This window comes from Crotalus tigris, unplaced genomic scaffold (assembly GCF_016545835.1).
Source record: "Crotalus tigris isolate CLP2741 ecotype Arizona unplaced genomic scaffold, ASM1654583v1 scf7180000024338.4412243, whole genome shotgun sequence".
Taxonomy (NCBI): Eukaryota; Metazoa; Chordata; class Lepidosauria; order Squamata; family Viperidae; genus Crotalus; species Crotalus tigris.
Window position 1 is genome coordinate 2,731,802 of NW_024100508.1, and position 10,995 is coordinate 2,742,796.

The window sequence follows — 10,995 nt, forward strand, 5'->3', positions numbered from 1 at the left end:
AAGATTTTTTAAGGTAAGCAATACCTCGAAGTTCTTTGAAGAGTTTCATCTGTCGGAACCATGACATCCATTCTCAAGAAAAGAAAGTAATTGGGCATTATTGGTGTACATGAATAAAGTAGCATATGACTCACTGGGCTAAACTAAAAAGGGGTTAATACTGTAGCTATTGGATTCTGGATGATCAGCTTGTTGTCTTCTATAGCTTACCAAATTGCTTCTTTTACTCTCTGTGACTGTAAGAAGCAGAGTTCAGCAGCCTCTGAAGGAGCATGGATCCCCCACCCTGATTGTCCTATGGTTGTGCCACATCAACTCTTCAGATGCACAGATCTCCACCCTGGAGCATACTGGTAGAAAATGCACCTCCTGAGGGGAACAGCTGTGTATACCAAAAGTGTGCATGTTTTATTTCCAATGGAGTGTGTGCGAATGCCTGACTTTGCTTGCCCCCTCTGTGTACATAAAAAAAGGACTCTGGGTCTTAGACTTTGGAGGGCACACCTGTCCTTATGGGCACACCTGGTCATAATGGGAAAGGGCATCACTGTGGCATAATGAGAGATAAGCAAATGGTGACCTTTCTGGGCCAGGTCTCCAGAGCCACAGCCACCCAAGGTGATGCTGTTTCTATTAGTTCTGAAGCCTCTGGTGGGGGTAAGTCAGCTCTAGCTCTGTGACTTGAAGAAGAGGAGATGTTTTGGAAAGCAGGGTTGGTGTTTTGATGAGCCCTTTTTATCAGGGCAGAGGAGACAGAGAACAATTCTGGATTCTAATAGTGTTGCTGGGGTGAACATATGGTAGACTTACAAATCTAGAGCAACAAAGATGATTAAGAGACTGGAGGCTAAAACATATGAAGAATGGTTACAGGAACTGGGCACGGCTAGTCTAGTGGAGAAGGACCAGGGATGACATGATAGTAGTGTTCCAGTATTTGAGGAAATGCCACAGAGAGGAAGGAGTCAACCTGTTTTCCAAAGCACCAGACAAGGAACAATGGATGGAAACTGAGCCAACCTAGAAATAAGAAGAAATTTTCTGACAGTGAGAACAATCAGCCAGTGGAACAGTTTGCCTTTGGATATTGTGGGTGCTTCACACTGGAAGCTTTCAAGAAGAGACAGGACAGCCATCTCTCAGAAATGGTATAGGGTCTCCTGCTTAAGCAGAGGTTGGACTAGATGACCTATAAGATCCCTTCCAACTCTGTTATTCTATTCTATTCTATTCTATTCTATTCTATTCTATTCTATTCTATTCTATTCTATTCTATTCTACTCTACTTCCCTTTCCCCTTCCCTCCCCCTCCGCCTTTTCCTCCTCCTCCTCTTCACAAACACCACTCCCTTCTAGCATTGATGAGGTTCCCTAGTTGGATCATGAAACATGTGCAATAAAACAGCCAATGCTCAGAGAGCACCAAGGACCCCATAATCCTTGGCCTCTTCCTCCTCCTCCTCCTCCTCCTCCTCCTCCTTTTTCATGGAGGTGGAGCATGTGTGTGGTGACATCATCACATGAATACCATGACTTAATACTGATGTGAGTTTTGGCGACACAATGATGTAAGAGTAGTATTAACATGATAATGTGTGTGTGTCATGTGTCATTGGCATCATTTGTTACAACCCTTCTGGGTGTGAACTGGACTTATGTCCTAAAATTGAATTCTGTAGACTTGGGCATTAACATATTTAAAGTTTGAAAAGTCTCTTAGCATTGTAATGATCTGAAGGGTTCATATTGTCTCGTTTCAGTGACCAGATGCAACCTTAAAGGTCCAAACATATTCAGAGCTGGTCATCATATCTTGCAATAAAGAACTTTTATCAAATCTTTTTTTCCTTAAAGGCATGACCTCACCCCTCTAGAAAATGGTAAGTGATGAATTGTAAAGCTCATAGGGAAAAAAGAGAATTATATTTTATTTACAATTATAATTACATCCTACCTGGGGTATAATTAGATGGGGCAAGACTCCTTTATTTTAATTCCACAACATGCCTGTGAGATAGATTAGCCTCAGAGGGAATGGCTGACTCCAAATCAGCCATGGAATCCTAAGGCCCTTCAACCTGTATCTTCACAGTCCCACTTCAGTGTCTTCACCATTTCACTACACTGGCCTTCCTAGAACTCTCACTGGACCATAAGGTGGCTTTCTAATGTAGACTTAAGGCATGCTATGGCTCAGCATACATGGATCAAAACTCAGTTTTTAATTTGGCCATGACTATTTTGCATATGGTGTCATTGCTTGTTCCCTTAAATGTGGCCCTTAGGAGGGATATAAAGTCAAGCTGAGCTCCTTGACTTGGGAAAACTTGTGTGGAGAAAGAAAGAAAGAAAGAAAGAAAGAAAGAAAGAAAGAAAGAAAGAAAGAAAGAAAGAAAGAAAGAAAGAAGAAAGAAAGAAAGAAAAGAGGGAGGGAGGAAGGAAGGAAGGAAAGACAGAGGGAGAGAGGAAAGGAAGGAAGGAAAGAAGGAAAGAAAGAAATAAAGAAAGCAGGGAGGGAGGGAAGGAGGGAGGAAAGGAAGGAAGGAAGGAAGGAAGGAAGAAAGAAAGAAAGAAAGAAAGAAAGAAAGAAAGAAAGGAGGGAGGGAGGGAGGGGGGAGGAAGGAAGGAAAGGAAGGAAAGAAAGAGGGAGGGAGGGAGGAAAGGAAGAAAGAAATAAAGAAAGAAAGGAGGAAGGGAGGGAGGAAGGGAGGGAGGAAAGAAGGAAGGAAGGAAGGAAGGAAGGAAGGAAGGAAGAAAGAAAGAAAGAAAGAAAGAAAGAAAGAAAGAAAGAAAGAAAGAAAGAAAGGGGAATCAAAATAATCAAAATGACAGTTGGGATCCTGAAATCAAAATATTAGACATGTAAAAAAAAAAGTGGATCCACCATCTTGCTATTTTTGTTCTCCCTGCAGATACCTCAGGAAGATAGGAGAAGTCAGGTCTGCTTCTTAGTGGAGAATTGTTTCTTCTTTTTCTTCTTCAGTTTCAGCTATACAGAAATGATTCAATGCCCACCAGTGACAGCAGCGACACCTCCAGCTATGGTCTGATCAACACTGGGGAGGCCTCCAAGAACATCCTCTACTCCACCAGCAGTCTGCCTCACACCTTGGATGACCTGCTGGCTGGCATGAAGGTCCCACAGAAAGAAGCCCGCCAGCCTCCACCAGCCCGCTCTAAGGGCAGCACCAGGAACAAAAGCGTCCTCATCAATTTGGACATCAGCGATGGAGAGACCAGTGTCTCGGACAGTGGATCGGAGTCCCCTGTGTATGTGCAGTTGCCGCCACAGCCCACCATCCAGGAGCACACGGTCAGCACCATCAATGCTAAGGTGAGCCTCCTGAGCATGAACGAACAAACTTCGTCATTGGGCATGGGGTGAAACCGGATTTTTGCTAACCTTTGTTTGTTGAGCAAGCCATTACAGCTTGTTCCTTATGTAACCTCAAGCTCTTAAGCCAGAGGTCTTCAAACTTGGCAACTTTAAGACTTGTGGACTTCAACTCCCAGAATTCCTCAGGCAGCCGTGGCTGGCTGAGGAATTCTGGGAGTTGAAGTCCACAAGTCTTAAAGTTGCCAAGTTTGAAGAGCCTTGCCCTAAGCCATAGTTTTAAAAGATGAGATATGGAATGAAGAAAACTTTGGTTGAAATTGTTAGAGAAAGTGATAAGTTACTCAAACTGTTTGTACTTATTTTGATGAAGGGGGAAATAATTTCTTTATATTTCTTCTTTCTTTATATTTTTTTTCCTGTCCCCCTGCCACGTTTCTGCTTCCTGCACTTTTTATTTTATATATATATATTCCTTAGGTTTTTTTCTTCTTCTAAATTTCAATAAACATTATTTTTAAAAAAACAGTCCTAAGCCATGGTGCATACTACAATGCACTAAGCCATATTGTCTTTTAATTGTGATTTGCTCCAAATTACAGTTTAAGCGATAAATAATGATTGACAGATTATAACAGTGTGCAGCAGGAACCAGCTAACAACTCCAGGATGGCTTAGGATGAAATGTGAATCCAGTTAGTCAAATTTACAATGAGGAAAGTCACAGGCCTGTCCAATTCCTGATTTTGTTCTTCCATTTTTTTCACTCATACTGAGGAGAAATAAGCCCATTTTCGTCAGCAATGCTCCAGCTTATCCCCCTCCAGCATAAAAGGAATGTTAACCCAAGTTTTCGGGAAGCAATTAGGTTCGCAGACAAGTTGATCCCTGCTTGTGAGTTCCGGTACAAATTCCAGTTGTCTCTCCTATGCAGGTCTCTTGGGCAGGCCCGCAAAACGGTGAGTTGATTTCCTTCTATGAACTGCAACTGCAGGAGGCTAAGCTAGAAGGCCAAGGGAAAGATATCCACTGGTTCTGCTCACAGACCGAAGAGAACTTGGAAAACCTGACTCCTGGCACCGTGTACGTGTTCCGTGTCAGGGCTCTCAACGTGGCAGGCACAGGGAAGTGGAGTCCACCTTACAAGGTACATACTGCTCTGGGGCTCAGTGAATATACTTGGTATAATGTTGGGTCTCCCAAAAGTCAGAAATACACTACTGAGAGCAAATCTGGTGGATAAACCTAACGTTGTCTACTACTGAGATATGTCCTCAAATGCTTGGGACAGGAAATATATTCAATCATATTTCTGACTTGTCCTGCTTAGTAGGATGTCAAGGCAGTATACATGATTCTCTCCCCAACTTGTATTTCATACTCCAATAATTCTGTGAGGTACATTTGATTAAGACACGATTGATCCAAAGTCACCCAAAAGGTTTAAGGACTGAGTAGATAGTCCCTTCCCAGCCAGCTTTAACACAATAGTTCAGGTTGTATTCAGTGATGGGGCTTACACATTACACTAAATCAGTTTATCTCAACCTTGACCATTTTAAGATGTGTGAACTTCAAAGCTGGGAGTTGAAGTCCACACATCTGAAGAAGAAGTACTGCACTAAACCATGTGTGATTAACAATACCTTACTTAATAAGCCTTTGATTTACTCAAATGTGCTAGGCCAGGGGTAGGCAACTTTGGCTCTTTTATGACTTGTGGGCTTCAATTCCCAGAATTCCTGAGCCAGCCATGCTGGCTGAGGAATTCTGGGAGTTGACGTCCACGAGTCATAAAAGAGCCAAGATTGCCTACCCCTGTGCTAGGCCATGGGTTTCAACCCATAATTATTGGAGTCAACCCATACCTGAAGCCACAATGAAAGAAATATATTCAGTCAATGTGCAATAGTGCAATGGAAAGGGGGAAATCAGCTTGGATGGATGAATGCATGGGATTAGAGTTCTATGCTCCTGAATCTTCCAGAGTTCATGGTATCTTACAGAAATGGAAAATAGGCAACTCCACAAGCATTCCCATTGCAATATATGAGCCCTTATACATCTGACTTCTATTCTTCCTAAATTTAGTGAGGACACCACTTCAGCAAAAATGGGCAGAATATTACAATAAACCTTTAATGTCGATTCTTGCAGTTTTGCACGATGCATCCAGTCCCAGGCATGCCCCTGGATCCATCTCCTGTTACTGTCACTGTACGAAGGTGTCGGAAATCCCAAAAGAAAACTATCTTTATTCCATCCTCCTAAGACTATATGCACCAGGGCAATAAAGGATGACATTTCTGATCTGCTTCAGGATCACTGACCTTCTCTCTCTGTATGTTACTTGGAGTCTTAGCAACTCTGCACACAAAAATTACCGCCTACTACAGGTAATTTTTCTCTGTGATGATCTGTCCCCAACTGGTCCTTCAAATCCTCCCATAATACAACTATTACCACTATAAGTGAGGCTATCCAGCTTGTTGCTGGTCCTTCTCTTAGATTAGAGTTGGGTCTTCACATAATATGCCCGAAGTGGGATAATTTGATAGTTTTAGAGAATTAGCTTTATTCCAACTTCATTACAAAAATGGCCCAACAATCAGTCATAACTGTTGCTGTGTGCTCACTGAGATATTTTGGAAGAGGGAAGTTAACCCCCCCCCCGACATATTTCTATTAACCAGAGTGTTCCACCAACTCTGCTTGCATCTCTTCTGTTGTCGATGTGAATTATTTTTCATGCAGGCAAGCAGTTTATATCAATAGAAGAACTGAAGCATAAAAAAGCATAAAAGAGCTGCAGTAAGGGGTCTCTATTGCTTTAGAGTTTGGGGGATGATTTTACACAGCACCAAATACTCCTGGGACATCAAATTACTCCAAACAACCATATGGAGATTAAGAAAATATGGTCAAAACGATAGGTCTCTGGAGAATGGACAGGTTATATTTTGACGAAGAAGAATGATGCATTACAAGAATGTTAAAGTTAGTTTCTGTTATGGGATGGAGGCTGACAGAGCATTTTGCAGAGGGCTTAGAAAAAAAAGTTAAAATGGTGTCTGTGGTTATGTGATCAAAGCCCTACCCTGTGACACCTATAAAAAAGAGGCAGGGCTTCAAACATATTTTTAACTATATATTATTTAATGAAATATATTTATTGTTGTAGTATTGTCCTGTATTTTGAATTTCTGACAGTTACCTAATATTTACTTTCAATTTTTAATGGAATAATCTGGAGCAGAAAATTAAGTTTTTGTAGACTACAGTCATTTTCACTATGACAATTTAAACTTTCTCCACATTAAAATATCTGCGACTGTATTTTTCCAAATCTGTGAACAATTATCTTGAAATAAATCTTTATCATTACTTGTCAAACAGATTCCTACAGTAGATATTTGATCTTTTTAACAGCAAGACTGAACCCCAATTTTGGTCCAAGTATTGCTTTTCCCACCGCAATTAAATTCCATGTCAATCACCAACTCCATTTTGACTTTTTTAATTCCTTGTGGATTCTTCTACAGTTAAACCAAGTTTCCATTGATAGATGTAGATGTACATTATAGATGTAGCTAGATAGATCCACGTGCAATGATAAATTCAGGAACAGAGAATACATTTTGAATCAAAGAACCAATTTTTTTTAAAAAATCTTTTAATTGATAGTCAGGTTATCTTGATTTTTAAAAAATGCACAATAACCATGCAATTCCCTGAATGGTACTGCTAGCAACGGCTGTCGCTCTAGTTTAGTTTGTGCTATGCAATCTACTTAGAGTCTGGAATGTGATCCAAAGAATGTTAGGGTTGTTTTAATGGCTGTGGAGGGCCTCATGAATGGGCAATTCACCTGCCCAGAGGTGGGAGGCACTTGAGAAAATGCCAAGGATGAAAGAAAATAGCATCACAGCTTGGAAACATGGAGATGCAGGGAGGGGAGAAAAGAAGCAGAAGTTGCTTACACTTTAGAGCTACTTAGCACCCAGGAGGCATTTCCACAATTAGTAGGCCGTGTAATTAAAACAAGCTGCACAGAGTGCTTAATATTAACTAGCAATGCCCTTCCCGTGGCCAGGCTCTTTCTGTCTAACATAATGCATTTGCCTCATTGCTGAGAAATGGGTTCAATTAGCATTTGGCTAGGGAGATGCTAACGGTGGTTCTCATGAGATGTCTCCATGGGCTGGCTGGGATAGGTCACAAAATAAGGCATAGCTGAGTGAATGGAGAACAGGCCTGTAGAGCAGAGGGCCTCAACTTTTGGGGCACCAGGGACCAGATATGTGGAGAGAGGTTTCTCTGTGGACTGGAGGGGGCGTGATTTTGTGTGCTGCCTGCATCCTGCAGAACGGGGCTTTGCTCGTTTGTGCGGACTGGTTGCTGGCATGCCATGGCCTGGTACTGGTCCACACACCGGGGGTTGGGGACTCCTGCTGTAGAGCATAAGGGTCTGCTACAAAGTGTGCTGACAAAATAATGGCAAAATATGGTAAGAGGAAGCCTTTCCTGACCAATAATGATGAGCCATGTTTTAGATCTAACATATCCCAATTGTGGTTGGCTACCTTATATAGCTCATTATCCAAAATATTATTCTTTTTTTTCTACTTGGTACATCTATGGTTGTCCCATGGGTGCCTTTTCCAAAAGAAAATTGTACTTTCTTGGGTTTTTTTTAAAAAAAACATTTCACTTCACATCCAAGAAGCGAAGGAAGGAAATTCAATTAAAGAGGCTTCTTGGATAATAAATGTTTTCAAAGGAAAAAAAAGAAAGTCCAGTTGCCTTTTGGAAAAAGCACTTCTGGTTCCACTTGGTATGGAACCTTGTGTTTTAAGAACAGTTTTATGTAATATATTTGCAAACCTAATCTTGCCATATTAACAAAGTTGCCCAAAAAAGTTCACTAACCACTCCAGGAGGATCTCCCTGGACCCAGAGATCATACCTCCTGCAAAGATTTATTAATATGATGTTGCAATCAGTTTGTTATATACAAATGAGATCAGGTGCCCTGCTCTCTTGTTTTGTATACCTTTTATTTATTGTTGAACTATATAAACAATTACTTTTCCACTTGGATGTATCGTCTGAATGACTATTTCTACATACTAAACTCTTCAGTTTTATGCACTTGTTTTCTACAAGAATTACATCTGCTGCTATGGTGATATCTACTTATTAGCTGTACATTTCAAAGTTAATAAATTGATCACTGTATTCCATTGCTAAGGAAATTACAAATAGCAAAGCTCCTTTTAAGTAATGATGATAAATTTAGCTCATTTTCTACTTTTCTTGATCAGTTTGACTAAGGTACGGATATAATTAGTGCTGATTTGGCCTATAATTATCTCTAGTTCCTCAGTAAGAATTAAAATTACTTTAAAACATAATAAATATTTTTATTTTTATTCCCTTTGGTTGGTACATGTATCTCAGTCAGATGAAAACTGTTTCCTATGCAGTACAACCAACTTCTCCCTGGCTGAAGAAACACCGGGTTTTCTTTAGCAGCCAAATAATTTTCAAAGAAAATTCCCATCAGGTGGGTGATGCAGGCTGAAGCTAAATAAAATAGATGGGAGTTTGCATAAAGAAAATCAATGGCATTTCATATTGGCTGGTGAATTGCAATCTAATCTGATTTATCTAGCTTCAACATTAAATTTGAAGGGAACCACAGGGATTTAAGAAAAAATCCAATATAATCCTACCTACAGTATACAATAGATAAGTTCACAGTATGTTTAAACCAGTTACCGGATTATTGTAGTTGCTAATTGCTTTAGGGTTTTCTTGCAATTTTAAAATCTCCTCTCACAGTTACTACATTCTATGCTGGTCTTGTATTATGATTCATCTTGGACCAGAAATAAATTTTGATTTGATGATGAATTACTTTGATTGCACAATAACCAAAGCCATTTTGTAATCAAAAGGTGTGCATTCAAATACCAAATCATTCTCCAAAGAACACCCAAATCTAAAACTCAGCTTAGTAAAGGGTATACAATTGTACCGTCTTAGAGTGTTATGCAAAGTTATTTATTGGGAAAGTTTATGAAGTCATTTAATGGATTTTGAGGATAGCAAATTATGTTTTTTTTTAAAGATATTGCTTTATAGCAGGAGTGTCAAACTCCCAACGTCAGGTGACGTATCACGATGTATCATGACTTTTTTGCCATTGCTGGCAATGGGGTGGGTGCAGTTTTGCTATGATGCATCTGGTCTGCGGGCCAGCAGTTTCCCCGCTTTATAGCTTCATTTGTTTGACTCACAAGTGTGCTTTGAGCAATTGCCACCAGATGGTGTCAGAAAACATCATTCTTCAAGATCTACCTTAAGATTTCTCTGTTTGTGTGTGTGAGAGAGGGGGGGGGAGGGAGAGAGGAGGAAGAGGGAGGGAGAGAGGAGGGAGGGGAGGGGAGGGAGGGAGGGAGAGAAAGAGAGAATGAGAATATTTGTGATTCTGGGCAATTGTCCGGACAAGTCCCCGCAGTTTTCTTGTCAAGGTTTTCCAGAAGTGGTTTCCCATTACCTCCTTCCTAGGGCTGAGAGAGCTGGCTTTGTGCCTAAGGCAGTACTACTCTCCTGGTTCCTAACTTGATGCCTTAACCACTACACCAAAATAGGTCTCTGAGATCCATTGACCAATGTTCTACAAAGCTGTAAGAGCAATTCTCATACACAGTAATCTATGAAAAGTGTGACAGCAAATCGGATCATTACAAAAACCAGGGACAGATGGAAGTTGATCCTCTCTTGCTATATAGGGGGCTAGACAGGGCCCTATCCCATATAGAGAGCCAAAATACTGATTCTGGAAACAAGGCTTGTCTTGAAACAGTGCAATTGCTATAATTCTTTCATGATAGCTACATAACTTTTCTTCAGTTTATTAATTAGAAGTTCTTGGATTCTCGTGGGTTTATTTGGTTGCAATCTGGCCTCTTTGGAGAATCCTAATTTTAGCAGAAAATAGAACTGACAGTAGAAATACTGTAGCCTTCCTTTCCTATCTAAAAACAGGAACAGCCAACTTCTACAGAATGGATGAAGGTACTTTGTACTGAGCCATACCCAATATCTACAGAGTCAGCACTGCCAACTTCCAGAACTTCTAATAATCAACTTCTGCCGAGTCTGTAAAGGTATTTGATGCTGAGCCACTTTATTGATCTGTCTGGGCCAGAACTACACTATGCTGCTACAAAAACTCAAGAACCAAACTAGCGATAGTAATTGCCAGCCCCCTCCTGAATTTTATTTTTGTGAATGGGTCTCACCCTCCCACATTAAAATGCCGACAATCCTTTGAAACAGAACAGGCTAAGAATGCTTGGCAGGGTGAAAAACTGCTACTTATTCCCATTGTCTTTTTTATTGCCAGAAGGCAAGGATTTATTTATTTATTTATTGGTATGGAGCAAGAGTTAAATTATTTAAAGCAAGGATCCAATTTTTAACTGTCAATTATGGTGGGTTGAATTCAAAGAGCTTCTCTATCAAGAAAGGCCTGTCTTCCCCACTCTTTCCACTGAAAATCTGCATCTCTTCATCCCCTGCTTAGACCCATCCAGATGTTCTAGACACACATCATATTGATCATAGGAATGACACCGGCAAGCCAGAGCAGG

General features: G+C 40.6%; 1 protein-coding gene across 4 annotated transcripts; it reads left to right on the forward strand.

The window, feature by feature from the left end:
- The first annotated feature begins 308 nt into the window (after positions 1-308).
- Positions 309-10,856, forward strand: FNDC8 (fibronectin type III domain containing 8). 4 transcript variants are annotated; one of them, XM_039325564.1, is made up of 5 exons: positions 309-657; positions 1,761-1,880; positions 2,913-3,334; positions 4,269-4,481; positions 10,388-10,856. In XM_039325564.1, the coding sequence occupies exons 3-5, from the start codon at positions 3,008-3,010 to the stop codon at positions 10,505-10,507; spliced, it is 660 nt and encodes a 219-aa protein (XP_039181498.1). In that variant the 5' UTR covers positions 309-657; positions 1,761-1,880; positions 2,913-3,007; the 3' UTR covers positions 10,508-10,856. The 4 variants fall into 4 exon arrangements, with proteins under 4 accessions (XP_039181498.1, XP_039181496.1, XP_039181495.1 ...); XM_039325562.1 differs by having other exon boundaries at positions 311-657; positions 2,984-3,334; XM_039325561.1 differs by lacking the exon at positions 309-657 and having other exon boundaries at positions 1,537-1,880; positions 2,984-3,334.
- The last annotated feature ends 139 nt before the right edge of the window (positions 10,857-10,995 follow it).

Coding starts and splice junctions, on each gene's coding strand:
- FNDC8 (XM_039325562.1), top strand. Junction 3,335..4,268: donor TCAGCACCATCAATGCTAAG/GTGAGCCTCCTG, acceptor TCTCCTATGCAG/GTCTCTTGGGCAGGCCCGCA. Junction 4,482..10,387: donor AGTGGAGTCCACCTTACAAG/GTACATACTGCT, acceptor ATCTAAAAACAG/GAACAGCCAACTTCTACAGA.